Here is a 24,743-nt window from a genome sequence, read left to right as displayed (position 1 = left end):
TATAGCAGGGATTGTGGGGCTGGTGCGGGATCGGGCAGTGTTTCGTTCTGCTGTGCATGGGGTCGCTATGAGTCAGAAACGACTCGACGGCACTTAACAACAACAACAACAACAAAGGTATGCATAACCCAAGCCATGTATTTTTAATCGCCTCATATGCATGTGAGACCTGGACAATGAATAAAGAAGACCAAAGAAGAGTTGATGCTTTTGAGCTGTGATGATGGTAAAGAATACTGAAAATACCATGGACTTCCAGAAGAAATAACAAATCTTTCCTGGAAGAAATGCAGCCAGAATGCTCCTTGGAGGTTAGAATAGCCAGACTTTGTCTCACCGACTTTAGTCATATTGTTAGAAGGGACCATTCCCTGGAGAAGGATATCATACTTGGTAAAGCAGACGGTCAGCAAAAAAGGGAAAGGCCCTCAACGAGATGGATTGACACGGGCTACAACGATGAGCTCAGGTGTAGCAGGGATTGTGAGGCTGGCACAGGACCAGGCAATGCTCGTTCTGTTGTATACACAGGGTCACCATGAGTCGGAGCTGATTCACCGGCACCTAACAACAACCACCACTACCACTACCACCTACTAAACTGAGAAAATAAATTTGTTTGTTAAAGCCATGCACCTGTGGTATTTGTTATAGTAGCACTAGGTAACTAAGACAGATAGCTGGGCACATCCAAACAACAACAACAACAAAAACTTGCTACCATTGAGTCGACTACAACTCATAGCAACACCCACTGGGTTTCTGAGGCAGTAAATCTTTACGGAAGTAGATTGCCCCATCTTCCTTCCACTGAGTGGCTGGTGGGTATGAACCACCAACCTTCTGGTTAGTAGTCAAATGCCTTAGGCACTGTGCCCCTAGAGCTCCTTGGCACATGGTATGTATTAAATTGTGAGCTGTTATTAGTATTCAAGGATAATTCTGACTCCATGTAATGTTCACTTTTAGAACCCAATCCCTGTGTAAGACAGGATTTATTGCACAAACTAACAGTGCACTCCAGGCCCTCCGAGATCTGCAGTCAACCTCAACCTCACTCCTGCCTCAGCTCCCTTTACTCTTCTGAATCACAGCCAATGAATACCTGACACCCCGGGAAGCAGGCTCCTGCTTGCATGGTGCTGTGCCGTCAGTCACAGATACCTCCGCTAGGAGACCCCTCCCCGCCCTCCCATCCCATGATTATACCCCTACACCAGATTCATCTCTTAAGGTTCAGCTGAAATGCCACCTCTGCATGTCACCCCCTCAGCACAGATGCTATACTAACATTCAGTGAACACCAACTCAAGACAGTAGAAGCAGGACTCAACCTTATTTAGTGCATTTTACATTCTGTAAGTATCTTAACAACCAGTGGGATGGGCTCACCATCTGGCAGCCTGTCTCCAGGCTTTGTGACATCTCCACGAGTCACTCTGCCATCTCAGTCTCAATCTCTTCACTGTGGAAGTAACAAGTATTGGGCTTCCTTGAAGACACTAAAGGGTTGGATCAGTTCTCAAATCTAGGGTGACTTCCTCGGGCAGGTAGAATTATACTCACAGTATAAAGGAATTCATTCATTCATCTATCAAACGTACTGACCACCAACACTGTATAAGACACCAGGAGAGTGAACAGGGAACCCCAGGACTAGGTCGGCTATACTTAAGATTGTCCACTGCAGACCCCTACTCTTATCCTCTCCTTCCCCCGGAGGAGACAGACTAGAGACAGATAGCGTTCAGGTCACTGGAGCTCCCAAAGCTCTAGAAAGTGTTTCAGGGAACCCCGAGAGAGAGATTAGGGCAATATCAGTAGGACTTTGGGTCCTCTGCCACCACGGCTATACACTTAAAAAGCCCCAGGATACCAGGATGGTTCACTGGCTCATCCTAGCAATTCTAGAGCTAGCCAGTCAAAGCCCAATAGTATCACTAGATCCAAAGATAGCAGAGGATGCCAGGCAGGAAGGGACCAGAGGCTAGAGGACAGGGTTGAAGAATGCCTGGTTAATCACTGTTTATTTTTTTTATGGCTTTTAGTTTGTGAATGTTACCTATTGTTTTAAATTAAATGTATGTATTTTAAAAAGTATTCCTCCCTGTGCAGATACCAGAATTGGAGCCATGGAGCAAATTTTCTCCCTCCCATCCAAAGATCTGCTTTCCAGTATTAAGTTTTTCTCTTTCCTTCCACAGCCCCTCCTGTCTCTAAGGCTCTGGGACCCAGGCAGACCCTCACTGACCCGGAAATAGAGGCAATGCCAGACCAAAGCAAGGCATGAAAGGTTTGCCCAAAACCCCTGAGCAGCCCCCTTCTTGTCTATCTGAATAGTACGCTCACTCCCACTTGTCTGTAAGGGATGAGGGCTAAGGAGGGCTCGGGACACATGCTGGCCTTATCTCCTGCATCAGTGCTCTCAGGGCCAGTTTCAAAGTGGCCAGAGGTTCACACGTTAGGGAACCAGCCTGGGATTAGGGCTGGAACTAATAACTCACCTCTGAAACAAGAAGGGTGCCCCAGCGCCAGGCCCCACATTTCTGTACCACAGGCTGTCATGTGGTATTTATTTGCCACCACTGAAGCCATCTGGAAAGATCTACTGATTTTCTGAAAAGCTTTATTGATTTTTCTTTCCAAGTTGGTTATTTGTCTTGGGATAATGCCCTCACGCAAGAGCCTGCCAGCACCTCATCTACACCACCTCCTCTGTGCGGCACTCCCTGCCAGACGCACACTTCTCCATCTCCCACAGCCTGCTGGCTCCAGAACCCGAGGGCCAGAAATGCCCATGCCCAGGGCCCTGGGTCCCAGCAACTCCATCCCTAGGAAGACCCTTACAGAAGCACATGCACACGTACACCAGGGACATACAAATGTCCACGGCACCAGTGCTTGTAACAGCCCCCTAAGTCAGTGCCCAGTGACGTGAATCAAAAATGGTGGTACTTACAGGAGATCCTGGATAGAGTGGGAGAACAATATGGGAAAAACTCAAAATCATTAAAAAAAAAGAAAGGAAAAGGGACCAGGGTTGCTGGTCTGATAGAGCCTGGTGGAACCTCTGATACTATGGCCCCCAGCTGCCCTTAAGGTTTGGAATTGAGCCCACTTCTGTGGTTTCTAGCCAAACAAAAGACTGGCATAGGAACCGAATATTTGCATTAGGTAGCTATACTTCTTGGAAAGATCAATCATGGGAGAACAGAAGGGCAGCGTATACACAGAGAGATAGTTCAGGGGGCAGGAGTGCATGAGAGGGAAGGACACAGTGAAGAGGTAACTATGGGGAAGAAGTGGGAGGGGAGCTATTACATGGTGGGAAATTGCAGTCAATGTCATGAGTTAAGATGTGTATGAACTGTTGTATGGAAAATGAATTTTCTCTGTAAACTTTCACCCAAATCACATTAAAAAAAATCTTTATGGGGGAAAAAAATTATGGTACAGCCATGCAATGGGATATTAAACAACAATGAAAAGAACAAACTATAGCAACAAGCAACATGGAAGATTCTCGTGTTCGTACTGCAGAGCAATAAATCCACTAAAAGATTCACGCATTATGAATCCTGCATGTGAGTTGTAAAAATATAGCAAACTAAGCTTCTAAGGATTCAGATACTATTCTATATCTTGAGTTGGATGGTAGTTACATGAGCATTGATTTTATAAAAATTAGCTGAACTGTGAATACATTGTTTTATGTTCTTTTCTTCATATAAATTAATTTTCAGGTTTTTGGTTTTTTTTTTAAGAAAAAGACTGAGTGAGGACCACTTAGGAAGGAAGGTCAGGAAGTCTTCTGTAAGAAGAAATGTTCAGGCTGAACTTCAGTATGAGAAGGACCCAGACACCAGCCAATTCAGCATATGCTAAGGCCCTGAGGCTGCAAGGCCTTGGCAGTTCGAGAAACTGAAAGAAGGACAGTCCCTCTGGGATGCAACGAGCAAAGCTCTGAGTGACTCCAAGTGCAGTGGGAGAAGTCGGCATCTGTAGCTTGGGTTCTACTCTCCATGGTGCAGTGAGTTACTAGCCACAGTCTTTGTGACTCCCATCAGATGACTGGGTGGGACTATGCAAATATAAGGTGCTCGGGATCCACCAAGGGGATTGGATAGCTTGCTAATAATGTAAATAAGGTGTCTGGCACTCTTGTGGGGGTGGAGCCATACAAATTAACTTGGGGACTGGTCAGTTTTGCCAGCCCATTAGGCTTAAAATAAGCCATCCCAGAGGCAGAAAAGGGAGATCTCACTACTATCAAGAGGAGCCAGGAGTGGAGTACATCCTTGGACTTGAGATCCCTGTGCCAAACCGCCTGGGCCCAAGAGACAGAGAACCGTAACATTTTGCTGAGACGGTGAGAGACAATGAGAAGCAGCAGCAGACCTGGCAGCAGACTGCAGTGGGCTTCTGGACCCACATTGTGAGAAATCTGAGTGCCTTTGGGCAGGAGCCTTGCTGGTGGAGTGGGTTGCCTCTCTGGGCACCTATCTTCAGAACTAAAAGAACTTCCTAACACTTGCCCAAACAGGGCAGGGCCAAGGGGCTGCAAAGCTGAGACGCCAAGACTACAGAGAGACCTGCTTTAGGGCATGACTGAGGGCAGGCTGTCCTGATCAAAGAACTGTATTCTGACTGTTCCTGACCTAGAATTGTAACCTGTTACTTCCCTAATAAACCCCATAATCATGAGTAGTTTCTGGGCAATCCGTGTGGACAATACGGTGAATTATCGAACACAACAGAGAAGCAGAGTGCCGTGAGAGGAACAGTGGGTACCAGAATTGGTAAAAAGATTGGAGGGTGGCTGCATGTCCAACCTCCATCTCACAGGAATCAGCCTTGGGCTGTTGATCTTGATCTTGATCCTCCTGCCCCCTTGTGAAGCTAAAATGGGTCAGATGATGCCCTGATGCCCTTTTTACACTCTCTGTATAAAAGGAAGCCACTGGAGGGTTTAACACTGAAAGAATTAAAAAGAATTAAAGCTCTGAGCTGGAACCCCTCAATTCATAGACAAGAAGCAGACCCAGAAGCCCAATTTCAGATTTCTGAGTCAGAACCCTTCCTATAAAACAGAGCTCCCATCTTCTCGTCAGCTCACAAACCAAACTCCACTGGGCTCCAGACCTGCCCCGGTGGAGCTGACCTAACCACACTGGTCTCAACACCTCACGGACTTGATCTCCTAGACCAGTTACTTCTCAACTCAGCGGTTCCGGTGCCACCCAGGGGGCATCTGTCAATGCCTGAAGACTTATTTGGTTGTTACAACTGATAAGGGGATTGCTACTGGCATCTTGTGGGCAGAGGCCAGAGATGCTGTTAACCATCCTACAATCACAAGACAGCCCCCCAAATAAGGAATTACCCAGCCCAAAATGTCTATATAGCCAAGGTTGAGCAGCTCTGGCCTAGTGATACAAATCCTGTTCCAAATAAGTTCCAAGCACATGAGAGACAAAAGCCCTCTGTGAAGGGTGAGGGGAGAGGAATGAAGAAGGGCCAGTGCTTGGCCTCCCAGGACTCCCAATCCAGAAAGACCACTTCCAGAGAAGACTTCTTGTTGCCCCGTCATGTTGTACAACATAGGGACAGAGTCAGGGAACAGCTGCCTCCTCCCAAAGGAAACTAGAGTCCCCTCTGAGAGAAGGAAGGGGCTCTACAAAGGGTATTTCTATCCCCCTCCCTTGCTGGCAAATTCCCAGTCTGCTTCCCCAGGTAAGAGTCAGGGAGGGAGCTGAGGATGGCAGGACCCGAGGCCTCCAGCCCTAGCAATGAAGAGATGGGCAGCTTCAGCTTGTCTGAGGGTTACCCTATGAAAGCCTCATTCCATCCTTCCCACCTCTAACTTCAAAGCACTGGCCTGTGCTTTGCTGACCCTCAGGGCTCCTCAAGTCATGAAACATCACAGCAAAACACAATCCCCACCAGATGTCAGCCTCGCCAGCTCAGGATCACTAACTGTAGGCGGGCAAGCCCCTCCTACGGCCAAGAGCACTACTGCATCAGGTCAGAAAAGCTGCTTCCACCAAGGCCCCTGGCTATTGCTGGTCTGCACCCTCAGCGTGTGTGTGTATGTGTGTGAGTGTGTGAGTATGGTGTGTATGAGAGTATTATGAGACTGTGTGTGAGCGTGAGTATGTGTAAGAGGGTGAGTTTGTGTGTGAGAGAAACTGAGTGTACGCGTGAGTGTGCTTATGCAGCATGCCTCTGTCTCCCCTACAAGCCTGGGCACTCCTGGGATACTTGGTTGCCCTGAGCAGGACACACACAACAGGCACACAATATGTGAATATGTGTTTGCTGGAAAAGGAGCCAGGGGCAGTTTCCAGACCAAGACAAAATATAATTCTGATTTGGTGAGTACACACTGAGTGATTCCTCAGTACCAGGCAAATCCTGTCTTTTTGCCCAAGACAGGGGCCACAAAATCAGGTCTGTGGGGAGTCAGCAGGAATGTAAGTGCAGGAAGTGAGCTGGGCAGGAAGTGAGGTTCTTGTTGGGACCTGGGGCCCTCAGAGAAAGCAACAGCTTAGGCTAAGTCCAGGAATTCTTCTTTTCACCTGGTTGGCTGGTGACATGGCGCCATCTGCTGGTGAGTACAGAATAACAAAAGCACTTTAGGGAAAAGAGAAAGGTGCAGAGGAAACACCACATCCTTCCTCTCACTAGCTTTGACCGGTCTCCCTATTCCATTATTTCACAGTTCACAGCCAGGCTGCCCAATTCCCTGGAGATGCATATACTTATTCTCTCTGTCATAAGCACACATATACACACACAATTCAGAAGCCCCAGAAAGAAGTTCCAAATTGTAAACAGTAAGCCAAATCCACTGTCTTCAAGTTGATTCAGACTCATAACAACTCCCATTGGGTTTCCAAGGTGACAAATCTTTACAGAAGTAGATTGCCTCATCTTCCTTCTGCAGAGTGGCTGGAACTGCCAACCTTCTGGTTAGTAGTCAAATGCTTTAGGTACTGCACCACCAGAGCTCCTTAAACAGTAAGCCAGTGATTCTCAAAATGCAAGGAAGGATAGAATGATACTGGTATCATATTACAGTACAGTTCACCAGGCCTACCCACAGAGATTCTACTTTCTGTCTGGAAAGAAGTACAGCTGGAATGCTCCTTGGAAGTGAGGATGCCAGGCTCTGTTTCACATACTTTGGAGATGCTATCAGGAGGGGCCGGTCCCTAGAGACCAGGCAGTGTTTCTTTCTGTTGTACACAGGGTTGCTCTGAGTCGCAACTGACTTGACAGTACCTAACAACAATAACAACAAGCTCTAGAGTAGGGGCCATTAATTTACTTTTTTAACCAATACCCATGTGATTCTGATAGGAAGAAATCTTTCTGACCTTGGGTTAGGCAAAGATTTCTTAGCTATAAACCACTATCTATAAAATATTTTTTTTAAAGAAAAAGATAAACTGGACTTTACCAAAATTAAAAATTCCTGTTGCTGGCATATGAGCTGAACATTTACATTAGGGAGATACACTCCTGGGAAAGATCAATCATGGGAGAATAGAAGGGCTGTGTATGCACAGGGAGACAGCTCAGGGGGGCAGGAGTACACGGGAGGGAGGACACAAGGAAGAGGTAACTATGGGGAGGAAGTGGGAAGAGAGCTGTTGCATTGTGGGAAATTGCAGTCAATGTCATGAGATAAATGTATGTGAGCTGCTATATGGAAAATCAATTTGCTCTGTAAACTTTCACCCAAATCACAATAAAAATTTAAAAAAAAATTCTTGTTCCTCAAAAGACATTGTTAAAAGAATGAAAAAAATAAGGCATAAGCTGGGGAAAATACTGGTAAAACATGTATCTGATAAAGACTTGCAGAGTATATAAAGAACCCTGAAAACTTTGTATCAGCAAATTAAGCAACCAATTTTTAAAATGGGCAAAATATTTCAACAGATATTTTACCACAGGAGATGTACAGATGGTAAATGAGTATTAAAAAAGATGTTTAATGTATCATTACTCCATCAGGAAAGTATAAATTAAATCATAATGAGATACCACCAATGCCAGAGGGATTAGAATATATAAAATCAAAAACCATACCGTAATGTGTTGCCAAGTATATGGAAGAATTGAAATTCTCAACCACTTTGGAAAACAGTTTGGGAGTTTCTGGTAAAGTTAAACATACACTTACTATATTTAAAAACAAAAATAAAACTCATTGCTATCAAGTGGATTCCGACTCAGAATAACCCTACAGGACAGAGTAGAACTACCCCTCAGAGGGTTTCCAAGGCTGTAAACTTTACAGAAGCAAACATCTTTCTCCTGCAGATCAGCTGGTGGGTTCAAAGCGCTAACATTTCTTAGCAGCCAAGCATGTTAACCACTGCACCACCAGGGCTCAAATTCTCCTCCTACATATTAACAAAGAGAAATGAAAACTTGCATTCACACAAAAACCTGCAAGTGAATATTGACAGGTGTTATTTATAATATGCAAAAAGCAGAAACAATCCAGGTGTCCTTTAACAGGTGAATGGGTAAACAAATTGTAGAACATTCATACAATGGAATATAGTAATAAATACATTTCTAAAATCAGCAATACAATGGAGCAAACTACTGACTCAGGCAAAACATGGATGGATCTGAAATACGTGAGTCAGTAGCTGAAAAGATGGCCTTGGTGATGGAAATGATGCCGGACATCACATGACAGAATTTTGTACAACCAATAACTTATTCATTGCAAATACCCTTTTTTCAATATAAACAGCAACTATACATGTGGACCTTGCCAGATGGAATACACAGGAATCAAAACCACCACATCTGTGGAAAAAGCTGGTGGAGAAGCTCAAAATCATCAGTCAGAACAAGGCCAGGGACTGACTGTGGAGCACATCATCAATTGCTCATAAGCAAATTTTAAGTTGAAGCTGAAGAAAATTAAAACAAGTCCAGAAGAGAAAATATGATCTTGAGTATATCCCACCTGAATTTAGAGACCATCTGAAGAAAAGATTTGATGAACTGAACACCAGTGGCCAAAGACCAGATGAGTTGTGGGATGACATCAAGGATATCATCATACATGAAGAAAGCAAAAGGTCATTAAGATGACAGGAAAGGAAGAGAAGACCAAAGTGATGTTAGAAAAGACTGAAACTTGCTCCTGAATGGAGAGTTGTATGGTAGTTAAGTTGTATGTCTACTTGGCTAGGCCTGGTTTTGAGTGGCTGGGCAGCTGGATGTAGTTATTCCCCATGGTAAGACTGGTAATCAACGCCATGGTGCAATCTACTGGAGGAGCTGAGTAGATGCCTTAGGGATGTGGTCTGCTTCCAGCATATAAGCAGCAGCTTTGAGGAAGGTCTTCAGCTTTTGGCACACTTGAATCCTGCATGTAGCCAACTTGTCATGCAGCAGCCTGCCATGTTGTCTACCAATCCTGGGATTGTTAATGGACTTCAAATAATGGCCTAAATGTGGTGTGATAATTTGGGGACTGTGCCATTTCACTTGTCCACCTTGGGTTTGTCAGCCTCAGCAGTCAGCAGCTGCCTGAGTGAAGAGAAGCCTCCAGCTCCAGTGGGCCAGGAGCAAGAGGCAGAGCTGAAGCCCAAGGTCAAGGGGCCCTCACCCAGTCCCTAGAACTAGGCACTTTGAACTCAAGACTTCTAGTCTCCAAAACTGTAACAGAATAAATTCTTGTTTGTTAAAGCTGTCTACCCATTTGTGGTATCTTCTGTTAGAGTGGCGCTAGTGAACCAAAATAAGTAGCTAAAGTGAATGCAAGAAATGATGAAGTGAAAGAGCTGAACCAAAGATTCCCAAGGGCAGTTGGAGAGAACAGAGTATTATAAGGAAATGAGCAAAGACCTCGAGTTATACAATCAAAGGGGAAAAAACACTCTTCATTACTCAAGCTGAAAGAACTGAAGAGAAAATTCAAGCCTTAAATTGTGATACTGGAGGATTCTATGGGCAAAATATTGAATGATGCAGGAAGCATCAAAAGAAAATGGAAGGAGTGATACACCATACAATCCTCAGCCTATACACCTATGAGAACAGAAGAAGTAGGTGGTGCCCACTACCACTGTCTACCACTCAGGGGGGGATTTCTGTAAGAGATCCTGGATATAGAGTGGGAAAACAATATGGGAAAAAATTTAAAATCATTAAAAAAAAGGGGGGGACCAGGTTTGCTGATCTGATAAAGCCTGGTGGAACCCCTGAGACTATGGCCCCTAGCTGCCCTTCAGCTAGGGCTTCCAGCCAAACAAAAGACAGGCATATGAACTGAACATTTACATTAGGTAGATACACTCCTTGGAGAGATCAATCATGGGAGAATAGAAGGGCTGTGTATGCACAGGAAGACAGCTCAAGGCACCGGAGTGCATGGGAGGGAAGGACACAGGGAAGAAGTGGCTATGAGAAGTAGGAGGAAAGCTGTTGCACCGTGGGAGATTACAGTCAATGTCATGTGGCAAAGTGTATGTGAACTGCTGTATGGAAAATGAATTTGCTCTGTAAACTTTCACCCAAATCACATTAAAAAAAAAAAAAAATGGAAAGAATACACAGAATCACTGTACCAAAAAGAACTGATCAACACATTCAACCATTTCAAGAGGTAGCATATGATCAAGAATCAATGGTACTGAAGGAAGAAGTCCAAGCTGCACTGAAGGCACTGGCAAAAAACAAGGCTCCAGTAATTGATGGAATACCCACTGAGATGTTTCAATAAATGGATGTGGTGCTAGAGGTGCTTACCCATTTATGCCAAGAAATTTATTTGTGCCATTCCAAGGAAAGGTGATCCAACAGAATGAGGAAATGACCAAACAATATCATTAATATCACACACAAGAAAAATTTTGCTGAAGATAATTCAAAACTGGTTGCAGCAGTACATCAACAGAGAACTTCCAAAAACTCAAGCTGATTCAGAAGAGGGTGTGGAACAAGGGATATCACTGCTGATGTCAGATGGATCTTGGCTAAAAAGCAGAAAATACCAAAAAGATGTTTACCTGTGTTTTATTGACTATGCTAAGGCATTTGACTGTGTAGATCATAACAAATTATGGATTATACTGAGAAGAATAGGAATTCCAGAACATTTAACTATGCTCATAAAGGAGCTCTGATGGTGTAGTGGTTAAGGCATTTGGCTGCTAACCTAAAGGTTGGTGGTTCGAACTCCTCAGCCACTCCACAGAAGAAAGATAAACCAGTCTGGTTCCATAAAGATTTACAGTCTTGGAAACCCAATGTGGGTCGCTTTGAGTAGGGATTAACTCAGTGATGCTGAGTTTTGTTTTTTAAAATTATATTCACGAGGAACCAAGACCAAGAAGCAGTTGCTTGAACAGAACAGGGTTATTGTGGTGGTTAAGTTTGTGTGTCAACTTGGCTGGCCCTGGTTGAGTGCCTGGGCAGCTGGTGGTAGTTATTCCCCATGATGAGACTAGCAATCATCTCCATGGTGGGACCTACCACAGGCAGCTGAGTAGCTGCCTGAGGGATATAGTCTGCTTTCCCTATATAAGCAGAAGCTTTGGGAACGGTCTCTAGCTTATGGCACACCTGAACCCTGCATATAGCCATGCCATTGTCCAGCAGCCTGCCATGCTCTGCCGACCTTGGGACTTTCAATGGACTTGAGTTAATGGCCTGCCGTGTGGTTTGGTAACATCGGGACTATGCCTTTTTACTTGTCAACCTTGGGCTTGTCAGTCTCAGCAGCCAGCAGCTGTCTGGGTGAAGAAAAGCCTCTAGCTCCACTGAGCCTGGAGCAGGAGGCAGAGTTGAAGCCCAAGGTTGTGGGGCTTTCACCGAGCCCCTAGAGCCTGGCACTTGGAACTCAGACATCTAGCCTCCTGAACTGTAAGAGAATAAACTCCTGTTTGTTCAAGCATCCCATCTGTGGTATATTCTTGTCAGAGTGACACTAAGTAACCAGAGCAGGTATACTACATGGTTTAAAATCAGGAAAGATGGGCATCAAGATTGTATCCTTTCACTATACTTATTCAATCTGTATGCTGAGCAAATAATCCAAGAAGTTGGACATATGAAGAAGAATGCAGCAACAGGATTGGAGTAATATTCATTAATAACCTGCAATAATCAGAGGACACAATCTTGCTTGCTGAAAATGAAGAGGACTTGAAGCACTTATTGATGAAGATCAAAGACTTCAGTATGCATTACACCTCAACATAAAGAAAACAAAAATCCTCACAACTGAACCAACTAGCAACATTATGATAAATGGAGAAAAGAGTGAAGTTGTCAGAGATTTATTTCATTCTACTGGGATCCACAATGCATAACCCATATAAGCAGCAGTCAAGAAATCAAATAACGTATTGCATTGAGTAAATCTACTGCAAAAGATCTCTTTACAGTGTTTAAGAGCAAAGATATCAATTAGAAGACTAAGGTGTGCCTGACCTATTTTCAATAGTCTCATATGGATGTGAGAGCTTGACAATGAATAAGGAAGACCAAAGAAGAATTGACGCATCTGAATTGTGGTGCTGGTGAAAAGTATTAAATGTACCATGAACTGCTAGAAAAAATGTCTTGGAGGAAGTACAGCCAGAAATGCTTTTTAGAAGCAAGAATGACCACACTTTGTCTCTCCTACTTTGGTCATGTTGTCAGAAGGAATCAGCTGCTGGAGAAGGCCATCACGCTTGGTATAGTAGTGCGTCAGTGAAAAAGAGGAAGACCCTCAATGAGATGGCTCGACACAGGAGCTGTGACGACGGACTCAAGCATGACAATGATTGTGACGATGGTGCGGGACCGAGCAGTGCTTCATTCTGTTGCACACAGGATCGCTATGAGTCGGAATTGACTTGACGGCACCTAATAGCAATGGTAAAGTCAGGCTCAAGAGATTACATGCTGTATGATTTCCTTTGAATGATATTCTACAAAAGGCAAAGAGACCAGTGGACCCCAGGGACTGGGGGTGGGGGGGATCTGACTACAAAGGGACACAAGGGAATTTTTTTGGGGGGGCGGGCGGAAACATTCTGCATCTTGCTATAGTAATGGTTACATGAATGTACACATTTGTCAAAATCAGAGAACTCTGCACCAAAAAGATACATTTTATTTATCTAAATTATACTTCGATTAAACAAACTGCAGTGTAGTAAATTACTTAGTATGGCTTTTCTACCCATAAGTCATTGTAAACTCAGTGGTGGAATGAGCAACTGAGGAGCTCCTGATTGTAAATGTTATCCACCTGGGTTATTTCTGTTGGGCGTGGCACAACGCAATGTTATGGGAAGTTCTCTCTCAGGTGCTTAGAGTTCTGATGCTATGATTGGCTAGTTTGGCCACCCTGCCGAGCTCAAAAGGAGGCCTCCTAGAGGCAGAACTCTCTCTCTGACTGCTGGTTGAGGAAGACGTGCTGTGCTCCTGAAAGAGACACGGGCTCCTGAGACACACGTTGCTGGGAAAGAGATGCAAGAGACACACATTGCTGAGTTAGACACCGAGGGACCAGCACTGCTGGGAAAGAGACTGTGAGAGACTCTTGGCTGAGGGACGGTGGGCTGGGAGAGAGACTGAGCATTTTTCCTGAACTCGAATTGTAGCCTGTGGTGCTTCCCTAATAAACCCCATAATCTGTGAGTTCTGTGTGGCCACTGCAGCGAATTATCGAACCCAGGAGAGAGGTGGTGGGTGCTTTGGGAGGAACGGTTGGAGAAGGGCTAGAGGGAGGCAGCATGTCTGGCCTGGCAGAAATAGGCCTTGGGCTATTGATGGTGATTCTGTCTTCCTCTTGTGGGATTAGAGGAGGTCAGAACATGTGGCCTCTTGTTGTTTTTGCATAAACCAACCAATAAATAAGTTCAAAGTCTAGAAGAAACATCTGGGGGATAAGTTAAAATGCATATCACCAGGGCCACCCTCAGAGATTCTAGTTTTGAAGTCCACGAGTATTTCTTTTAACCAGTACCCAGCCAATCCAATGCAGGTTACACAGGACACCTCCCTGCAACAGAGGAGGAACTGAGGAAAGCCATATGACCCATGGAAGCACCCCAGGGAGCTGTCTCCACCTTCTCGTTATCACCTGAGCTGTCCTAACAATGACCAGGCAGATACTGTTACTGCTGTTGGCTCCCAGCCCATTGGCTCCAACTCATGACAACCTCATGCACAACAGGATCCACCTTGTGATCCACAGACTTTCATTGGCTGATTTTTTGGAAGTAGATCGCCAGGTCTTTCTTTCCACTCCATCTTAGTCTGGAAGTTCCACTGAAACCTGTTCAGCATCACAGCAACACGCAAGCCTCCATGGCAACTTGGCAGAGGAAACAAGCTTCTCTAAATACCCTCCTGGTACAAAACACTCAGAAACAAATACAAATAATGTCGTGTGCCTCACTTTCTTCATCCGTAAAATGGGGTATTAATATCACCTCTGTCATAGGGCTGTTGTGTTAAGTGTATACAAGGGTGCCGAGCATTTAACAAGAGCAAACCCCAGGAGCCAACAATAGAAAGGAATTTAGAAGATGGAGTGGTGGGTGGGCAGGTACTTATGCTTCACTGCCTTGGGCAAGTAGGACAGTCTTGGGACAGTCTTGGTAACCACGGGGGTCAAATTTAAAGGCCCAGAGGGAACTGAAAAGACAGGCTTGGACCTGTTTAAATGCGAAAATGAAGCCAAGACCCCTGCAAAAAAGCTTGGATTTTGAAAGAAAGTAAAAGGGTGGACTAGAAAAAAAAATCCAATTTTTAATACTCAGAAGGTTTTTTTTTTTCTTGGCATAGGTACTAGGTTTATAAGAAAATAATAACAATAATAATCTCCTCTAAGATCATAAAATCACAGGCCTGCCCTCACCTGTGTTTGGGGCTTTAATACTCACTTCCCTTAAGGTCCAGAAACCCCTAAGGGTGGAGAAATTAACAGAAGCCATGCTTTTAAGCGGGTCACACTCAGCATCTGATAGAAGCAAACACAACTACCTCTGGAGGACACATCACTTCAATCCAGGATCACACAGATAAGGCTCCACCAGATAGGGAGCACAGGGTCCCAAATGACCAAATGCACTCGGAACAATCCACCATGAGCAGGAGTTAGCAGAAACAGCAGACTTGGACCCTAAGAACTTCCTATTACAGAAATAGCAGTAAAAATAGCAGTAAAATTACAAAGCAAGTACAGTCAAATGATTAAGGAAATAAAAGAGATGAAAACACAAGAAAGGAAATGGCATTACTCTTCTAAATCAGATTTTTTAAAAAGTCAATATACTTTTAAAAATAAAAATGCAGTTTTAAGAATTAAAAACTCAACAGATGGATCATATAGCAGATTAAACACTAATGAAGACACAAATAGTGAAAAGGAAGGCAGATCTAAGGAAATTTGTCAGACTGTAGCACAGAGAGGAGCCCTGGTGGAGCAGGGGGTAAAGCGGCTGCAAACTGAGAGGTCAGTGGTTCAAATTCACCAGCTGCTCCTTGGGAGAAAGATGTGGTAGTCTGTTTCCATAAATATTGCAGCTTTAGAAACCTTACAGGGCAGTTCTACCCTGCCCTATAGGGTCACTATGAGTCAGAATCAACTTCATAATGAGGGGTTTGGATAGCACAAACAGACAAAGAGAAGGAAAATACAAAAGAATTATGGAGGTCCACCAAAGGGAAGGCCCAAGAGGGATTCTAGGCAAGAGAAGGTCTAGGGAGGGGGAAGGCAACATGCCTAAAGCTAATGGCTTGGAATTTCCTAGAAATGAACATAGACAAGGCTCCTAAGTCAGGAAGTACAACCTTTCAAACCTTCAGAAAGGTTTGAAAAAGATACCAAATGACACACCTAGCACAGCAGCCTGACCCCCAGCAGGCCCAGGATGGACACTGGGTCCCTTCCTTCCTGGTCCATATTGGTCTCTCCTTCTTCCCATCTTTGCCTTTCACAATTCTGCTCCTCTGCAGTAATGATTATTTCTAAAGGAGCTCTGGTAATGCAGTGCCTTAGGCATTTGACTGCTAACCAGAAGGCTGGCAGTTCAAACCCACCAGCCGCTCCAAGAAAGGAAGACTGGGTAATCTACTTCCATAAAGATTTACCACCTCAGAAATCCAATGGGGGGTCACTACGAGTCAGAATCAACTCAATGGCAATGAGTTTGGTTTGGTTTGAGTTAAAGTCATAGCAGACCTGGGAACCTCTCCCCGTGGAGAGGAGTGGGGTGCAGGGCAGCCTGGGCTGACAGTCCACAGTCCCACTGTCCTCTGAGGCCAGGAAAGAAGAGTGAGGTCAGACAGAGGCCACTGCAAGGTATGAGCCCCCAGGGAAACCCAGACAGACAGAAGCTTCTGCAAAGAGAAAGAGTCAATAAGTGGTCAGAGAGGAGAGCTTGCCTCATGGGAGGCTGAGTGCTGAGTGTTCTCCACGTTTTGCAAGCATGTTGGAAGAGTCCAGAAAATGATGCTGGGATGGAGGCCTTGGAGGAAAGCTGAGGGGCAGACCAGGGCCAGGTGGAGAGGTGCCCACTTCTCAGGGGTTGAAAAGGCCTGTAACAGCAAGAAGGGCCGGGATCCAGAGCTCAGGTTACAGCAGGAGAAAGCCCACCTCTGCCTGGATGCCTATGAGAGATGTTGCTGCAGTTAACCTCCTGGGTAAGGTGAGAGCAAGCCTGTAACTGAGCTCTTTCCAGCCCGGTCTCTGCAGAGGAGCTACCATCCGCAGAGAGACTCCCGGCTCCAGAGAAGCCAACCCACTGGGCCTGCACACTGGGGCAGGCAGGGCGGGAAATCAGAAGGGAGAAGCTGGGGATGCCCCAACCACTCCCAGGGGCAGGGGCTTAGAGAATAAGCTGCTTCTGAAACTCTTGTCTGTTGGTGGGATATGAGCCTTCGATAGCACAATCTAAAATCTATTCTTATAGATTTCTCTAATAGTTAATACAACGTATCACAGAACATTTAGAAAATACAGAATCACAGATGCTAATTACAAACCACGTGTACTGCCCTGGGACCTAACTGGTATCTTACTTTAGATATAGTTTGAGACCTTTTTTGTTTGTTTGTTTTCCCAATTCATGTCGTAACACGAGAATTTGCTAGTCTTCTTTCACACATACCATAAGAGATTGGGTAATCTACTTCGTCGTGATACCACCTTGGAAACCTAAGGAGGGGTCACTATGTGTTGGATCCAACTTGATGGCATGAGTTTGGTTTGGTTTTGGTTAATGACTACCTAAATATTCATTGTATAAAATGCATAAAATTTAGCTGTAGCAAAATTTATTGAAGTAATTTTCAGGTGCTCCTGCAGATTCTTTGCTACTTAAATGAGAACCATATTGAGCTACCTCACCTTTCTTCCAAGACTCAGTTCAATTCCCATCTCCTCCAGGAATACTTCCTGGACTACTACAACAACCAGCACCATCTCCCACCCCCAAATTACAACAACCCGTGACCTGCCCAACATGGCTTAGCACAGATCCCATGTGTCATTCACTGCTCTCTCACAGGTGGGGGGCTGGTTTTGGATACAGGACTCTACTGCACACATCCCTGGAAGCCCCTCCCAACCCCGTACACAGCAGGTGGCCAATACATGCTGACTGTTTAGAGCCAAGGCTTCTCAGGTTGTGAGCCTGAATGGCTCTACTTTCCCAAGGGCCAGAATTGCAGGTGCCCACAGTGGCTGACACAGGAACTTTGCTTCTTCTCTGTCCTGTCTCATCCAGATGTGTGAAATGCTAGAGAATAACAGAGGATGGAGAGAGGAATTCTGACCAGAGGAGTGAGGGGCAGCTTCATGAGCAAGGTGCTGTGAAAAGTGGATTCCAGGAGGCAGCAGCGAGGGCAGAAGCAAGAGAGGCTACCTCTGTAGCATGGGGTGGTAATGAGGGATGGTGACCAGCGGACAGAGAGCCTTGAAGGCCATGCTAAGGAGTCTGGAATTCAAAGCCTATGCCCCAGGGATTGCAAACCCAGGGGCCTCCACAGGCCAGGAGGGCGTTCCCTGTGAACTGAAGTGTGGCTGCCCTGCCTGGGGGTGCAGTGTGCAGGACACACTCCCCTGCACTCCCCTGGGGATATGCCTACCTTGGAAGGCAAGGCAGGCCCTGGTTGCCGCCAGACCACCTCTGTGCCTGGGATTGGGACCCCAAGTGTCTCCCAACCATGCTGCCATAGGGTGTGGGGGTGGATGGTTGGTGATAGTGACATCATCAGCACAGCAAAGCTCAAATTAATTCATGGAGATGAGTAAACCCTTTAGCCATGGGTGGTCTTGGCCAAAGCTTGTGATCTTCATGTGGATGTGACTCAGTCTTTCAAGTTAGGTTAAAACAATAGGGGAACTTTCTACATCTTAGCAAACTATATATACAGTAAGGCATCAATTAGGTCCTGGGTGATACAAGCAATTTGTGATCATCTGGTAAACTGGATGTTGATGGTTTGAATCGATTATATTAAATATATATGAGTATACGAGTTGATTCCAATTCACAGCAACCCCCATTGGGTTTCCGAGGCGGTAAATCTTTACAGAAGTAGATTGTCCCACCTTCCTCCTGTGGAGGAGCTGGTAGAGTTTGAAACGCCAGCCTTCTGGTTAGCAGTCAAATGCCTTAGGTACAGTGCCACCAGAGCTCCTTTATTTTATTAAATATATGTATATAACCAAAAACCAAACCAAACTCACTGCCATCAAGTCGACTCAACTCACAGTGACCCCTCCTGGGGTTTCCAAGGTGGTATCTCTACGGAAGTAGACTGCCCAATCGTCCTTCTGAGGAGCAGCTGGTGCGTTTGAACCGCCAGCCTTCTGGTTACCAGTCAAATGCCTTAGGCACTACACCACCAGAGCATATATATGTAGGAAGTAAAACAAGATGCAAACAGGAGTTAGAAGATATGATTCTACATTTTCTAAGAGAAATGAGCTGCTTATTCCCTGTGGTGGTCTCTCCTGCCTGTCCCCACTGCTGCCTCCAGGAAGCCGCTCTCCACAGCACCTCACCCACAAAGCTGCCCCTGATTCCTGTGATCAGAAATCCCTCTCCCTGCTCTGCTACCCTCCAGCCCCGACAGCACTTCACATATCTGGATGAGAATGAGCTGCAGATATGCCCACATCTCCTCTAGCTGTTTTAAGGCAAGGGCAGGGGATTCACTGGCTGCCTGGGTGGTACAGTTTGTGCTCAACAACTTAACCCCAAGGTTGGAGGTTCAAATCCACCCAGAAGCACCATGGAAGAAAGGCCTGGTGATCTACTTTTGAAAAATCAGCCACTGAAAACCCTATGGAACGTACTTCTACTCTGACACACATGGGGTTGCCATGAGTCAGACTCACTCCAAAGTTTTGTTGATACGCACTGAAACCTCCATTTGAAGGCAATGTGACGCTGACTCAGCCAAGACCTGGTTGCCTGACACCTGGGGGAAGTATGCAGGTTGGGGAGAGGTTGGACTTAGGCCCCACCCTCAACTCTTGAGGATTAAGAAAAATTAAAAATAATAGCTGCCATTTATTGAGCTCACTACATGCCGAGCACCTTATAGACATTACAATTATTCCTAACCTTCCTGACCAAACAAATACAATCACCATCCCCATTTATAGATAAGAAACCGAGGCCAGAGAGGTTAAACAACCTGCTAAGGTACCAGACTAGTAGGTGGTAGAGTGGAGATTCAAAGCCAAGTCCATGTAACCTGAAGTCTGGCTCTCAACCATCATTTTGGTAGTAGACAGACTTGAATGCTGGGTAAGGACAACTGTAACAGTGACAGATGTAAGACTCCAGAATTCCTTTACTAAAGGGTCACAGTCACCAGTGTACAACTTATGGCTCGCCTCAGAGACCTCCTTCCAAAACAAACAACAACTTGATCAAGCTAGTTTGCTGATAGAGGACATGCGTCTTCCACCTTCCAGCTAACAGCTCTGTGCTGTCTGGGGAGGCCCCTCCAGGGGCCCTGAATGAGTGCTACCAAGGAGGAAGAGAGCAAAGGGAGAGTGCGGTGGGGCTGAGAGCTTCCCGGGAGAGGTGGTGACCAAGCTCATCCTGAAGGCTGAGCGTCCTTCCACTTCTGGGGCCATCACTCCCTTCCTGGAGCCCACATTCCAGACACACCTGGCAAATGGCTGCTCACAGAAATGCTCTATTTTTCAGTCTCTGGGTCTTTGCTTTAGCAATGACTCCACAGAAATGCTCCTTTGTGAGACAGACAGATGTCCACCCCTCACACACACACACATACATACACACACACACTCACCTATCCACCAAATTTCTCTGTCTGTGCCTAAAGCCCAACTCAGATCCCACCCATTTCATCTGTACAAGACAGAACTGTGCTCCCTCCTCTTGGTCCCCACAGAATGTCTATGGCTCTGCTCAGCACACACATACAAACACACATGATAACTGCACTGTATTCCCTGCCACCCTTACACATGGCGGGCAGTCAGTAATTATCTGCTGAATCCAATGAAGGAGGATGGCTTGCTGAAAGGCTTGGAATCTTGTGTTAATTGCATGGGCTAAAGTGCTATGAACAAAGCAAAAAATATGTGCCACAATTCAAGCAAAACTGTGGAGCGCAAAGAGACTTCCTGGCTGAGTGATCTCAGAGAAGCCCCCTTTGCTGCCAATTTGCCATCTTCTCATCTGAAGGCCCAGGTGAATCATGCCTGGTAGGTATCATTCATCATAGGAAGGTGGTGAAGATGAAATAAGATAGTGTTCAGAAGCACCCAGCACTGGGACTCAGCAAGTGCCCACTTCTTATTTTCACTTGGCCCAAGGGTGGACACACATACACACACAGCCATAAACAATCCAATCCAGTCTCAAGCAGACAGGCCCCAGATGGGCAGAACTCCATCTGTGCTTTTCAAACCTTATTGACCATGACCCATAAGAAGTCTGTCTTACAGTGGAACTCGGTATACAGAAACTAAACATTATCATTGTTGCTATGTGCCACTGGGTCACTTAAACTCATAGTGACTCCATGACAGAGCAGAACTGCCCCACAGGGTTTTCCCAGCTCTAATCTTTATGGAAGCAGATTGCCAGGTCTTTCTCCCATGGAGTGGCTGGGTGGGTTCAAACGGACAACCATTTAGTTAGCAGCTGAGCACTTAACTGTGTGTGCCACCAGGGCTCATTACACTAAATATAATTGCAATAAACACTTTCTTCATGACAAGGGCAAGATACATGCTGATAATTCCTCTCATTTTCCTATTTCACTTCTAAACTGATCCCACAAACCTCTACCAGGGAGCCAGCCCCACAGTTGGCACAGCCCTGGGCTCACTCACCCAGGGTGTCAGAGCCGCTCTCCACCGTCTCATTGACCTTCCGCGCAACTCTGGCCACAGCCTCCCCCATCTTCTTCAGCATGCAGACGCAGGTGTCCTTCCGCCAGCCCCTGGGCTGGGCTGCTGCTCACAAGGGGGCCTCCGCCTGAGGAAGACGCAGGGCCATGAAGCACCCACCAGCCATGGGATCCACGCATGTGTCCACACCTCACACGTCCTCCTTCCCAGGGTACCCAGGCTGCCAGGAGGGCCCCAAGCTACTCACCTCCTCCTGTGGGGCCCAGAGCCCAGCCCATATCCAGCACAGCCTTAGGAGCAGGCAGTCTGCCTGTCAGAGGATGGGGACAGTCAGGCCCTACAGCTTTCCTGGAAGGATGGACATGTGTGACTCATCAGACACGGGGCCTGGCCTGGATGGGTAGCCAGTGGGGGTGAGGACTCAGGTGTGTGCTGGCCTGTGACTCACTCACCAGGCAGAGCAGTGGCAGGAGGCAGGGCACAGACACGCCTCTGAGCTGGCAACCTGTCGTCAGCCCTCTAGGACAACTCCTCCAGCGCCCCACCACCACCTTTGCCAAGCTCCTCTGTGTGCCAGGAAGTGGGAACACAAAAATGACTAGCCAACAGCCCTGCCAGGTCAGAGCTCACAGTCTCTAAGATGGCAGATGGTCTCTAAGAATTCCCTTCCCAGCTGTCCAAATGGAAGAGAGGTTAAAAGTGCTGTCCAATAGGCCTGATTATCAGCAGAGTATATCTGCAAGACCTCCAGGGAGAGGAGAGGTAGACTACAGGGGTAAGGGAACTGTGTAAATGACAGAAGGGAAACTGGATCGTTGTGGGAGAAGAAGCTCAAAGAAGCGTGAGGAAACATCCCCAACCCTGTGCTTATAACAGAGAAGGAAACTGAGGCATAGAGAGGGGCCTAAGTGGCCTGGTCAAGGTCAAAGTGATTAGGTGGTTGTTATCATGTAAGTGCAGAGTTGCTGGGTAGAACAAATGGTTAAGTGCTCAGCTACTAACCAAAAGGTTGGGGGTTCAAACCCACCCAGAGCAGCTCAGAAGACCGGCCCGGTGATCCACTTCTGAAAGGTCACAGCCTTGAAACCCTATGGAGCAGTTCCACTCTGCACCATGAGGTCATCATGAGTCAGAATCAACTCGATGGCAACTGACGACAATAATATCAGGTCAGCCCAGCTCCACCTCCAGTGTCCTTTTCTTTACAAAAGTCACACACATCACCCACACAGAGAAGAATGACCAAGAACAGCTCCCTTCTTTGCCCTATCCCATCCCTACCCTGAACTTTAGCATCATGGATGGCCAAAGCTCCTACAATCTTGCTCTGAGAATCAAAGGCAAGGGTGGGGGCAGTATGCAGAGCTGCTAACAAATACCAAGAAAAAGATTCTATGTGCTCAACTGTACAAACAAGAAAAGCTCAGCCAGGCCCGCCCACCTGTTAGGGAAGAACTAGTAGTGTGTTCAATATGTTTGTGTGTTTCACCAGGGAAATTGACATTGATGGTTTGATATGACACACAGTGGGAAAAAACTGTTTTTTTGGAGACAAACTTAACACCCACCTCTGAGAAGTCCTAGGAGAGTTTCTTAACCACTTAGAGCCCCAGTATCTTCATCTGAGTAGAAGACAGAGTCAGACCCATTTTTCTGGTTTCATATGAGGATTGAACAAAAAGGTACATGACTGCCTAGCCCAGAACCCATAGGTACTCAATAACTGGAGAATAAAATGGTGCACATGTGGACATGACACCTGCATCTAATCGCACTTTAATAGCCATATGACTACGGACAAATAATTCAATGCAATTCACCTTTAAGGAATCATTAGAATTTCCAACTCTCCATCTTTAGGAAGTCTTCCTTCATTGCCACAGCCCTTAGTGTTCTCTCCTCCCTTTAAGGTTCAACAGCACTTAATGTCTTGGCGCAAGCCCCTTGGGTTGTTTATGAGCTTTTTAAAATATACATACACATACATGTTTCTTCCTTAGACCTGTGGGCAACTTAGAGGCAGGAAGCAGATCTGTACTGAACCTCTCTCTTGCATCTTACACCACATACCAAACATAAAGCAAGTGTCCAATTAGCATCCCCTGATGATGATGGTCATAAACAGCTATCATTTGGGTTTCAAATCCAAATGCAGATAAATTGTTTCTTACAACAAATCTAAGACACTGTTTAAATGAGGGGGGCTCAAAATTCAAATGCCTAAAGATGCCAGATGGGCAACTTGGGTAAGACAGTCAGTGTAGAAGAATCAGGAGTGGTAGGGACTGTGGCAAACTGGACCCAACAGCTTTCCCATGTTGCCTTTAAGATCATCTCCCTTAGGGACACCAGGCTCAATTGACACAACATAATACATAAAAATCTTGTTCTACATACAACCTACTTCAGTGAGTAGCAACTGGGGTCTTAAAAGCTTTCACGTGGCCATCTAAGATATAGCAAATGGTCTTCTCTTTTCTGAAACAAAGAGAAGAGTGAAGAAAACCAAGGGTATTTAGAAACAATCAGCCCTAGGATATGACAGACCTCAAGACCAGAAGAACTAGATGGTGCCCGGCTACCAACACCAACCACTCACGAAGGGATCAAAACTGGAGATCCTGGATAGAGTGGGAGGAGAAATGTGGAACGAAATTCAAAAACACAGTAACGACCAGAACTACTGGTCAGATGCAGGCCGGTGGGACCCCCAAGACTATGGCCGTGGGGTATACACTGTGGGCCTGGATAAAACTCACTCCCAAGGGCTGGCTCTCAGCTCTACGGTAGTAAGACTTACATGCAGAACACCCAACCCAGGACGATGCATCAACCTACTCCATGGAGATAGACCCCTTGGAGCAATCAGTCATGAGGCACCAGTGGGGGAACAGTTACCTGGAGGAAAAGCTGGGTAGACAGGAGTGCATAACTAAGAAGGGCCTAGGGAGGGGGAAGTCACTGGGAAGAGAGAGGAGGAGTGTGGGTTAGGGTTGGGATGGTAACCGAGGAGTGAAGCCAAATGCACATGAACTGGTGAATGTAAAACAAATTCTGCTCTGTAAACTTGCACACAAATCACAATTAAAAAAAAAAAAAAAATCACCTCCCTTACTTTGTTGCTGGTAAGATGGAGGAATAGACCAGACAAGCTACACAGAGCCTCTTCAACAAAGAAAAGAGAAACTAATTGACACAGATACAAAAGACAATTCTGGAGCCCTAAGCTTTGAAAGGAAGGTTACAGAAGTAGACTAAATACCAACCAGCAGAAGATCCTGAATGAAAACCATGAACAAGAAGACAAACAGAGCTGCGGACTGTCGACTATCCTGACAGTGAGGCCAGTTTGAATATT

At 45.9% G+C, this 24,743-nt stretch overlaps 1 protein-coding gene across 1 annotated transcript in view; it reads right to left on the bottom strand.

The window, feature by feature from the left end:
* The window catches only part of LRRC20 (leucine rich repeat containing 20), a 164,303-nt gene extending 142,854 nt beyond the window's left edge, over positions 1 to 21,449 (bottom strand). The window contains exon 1 of the mRNA XM_007940656.1: positions 21,368 to 21,449. Coding sequence (XP_007938847.1) covers positions 21,368 to 21,449 — 82 coding nt within the window. The remainder of the gene's footprint in view (positions 1 to 21,367) is intronic.
* Between the last annotated feature and the right edge of the window lie 3,294 nt (positions 21,450 to 24,743).

This window comes from Orycteropus afer, unplaced genomic scaffold, assembly GCF_000298275.1.
Source record: "Orycteropus afer afer isolate SDZICR_OR568_19922 unplaced genomic scaffold, OryAfe1.0 scaffold00070, whole genome shotgun sequence".
NCBI lineage: Eukaryota > Metazoa > Chordata > Mammalia > Tubulidentata > Orycteropodidae > Orycteropus > Orycteropus afer.
The sequence above is the reverse complement of the archived record's forward strand: the minus strand, read 5'-3'. Positions and strand labels throughout refer to the sequence as shown.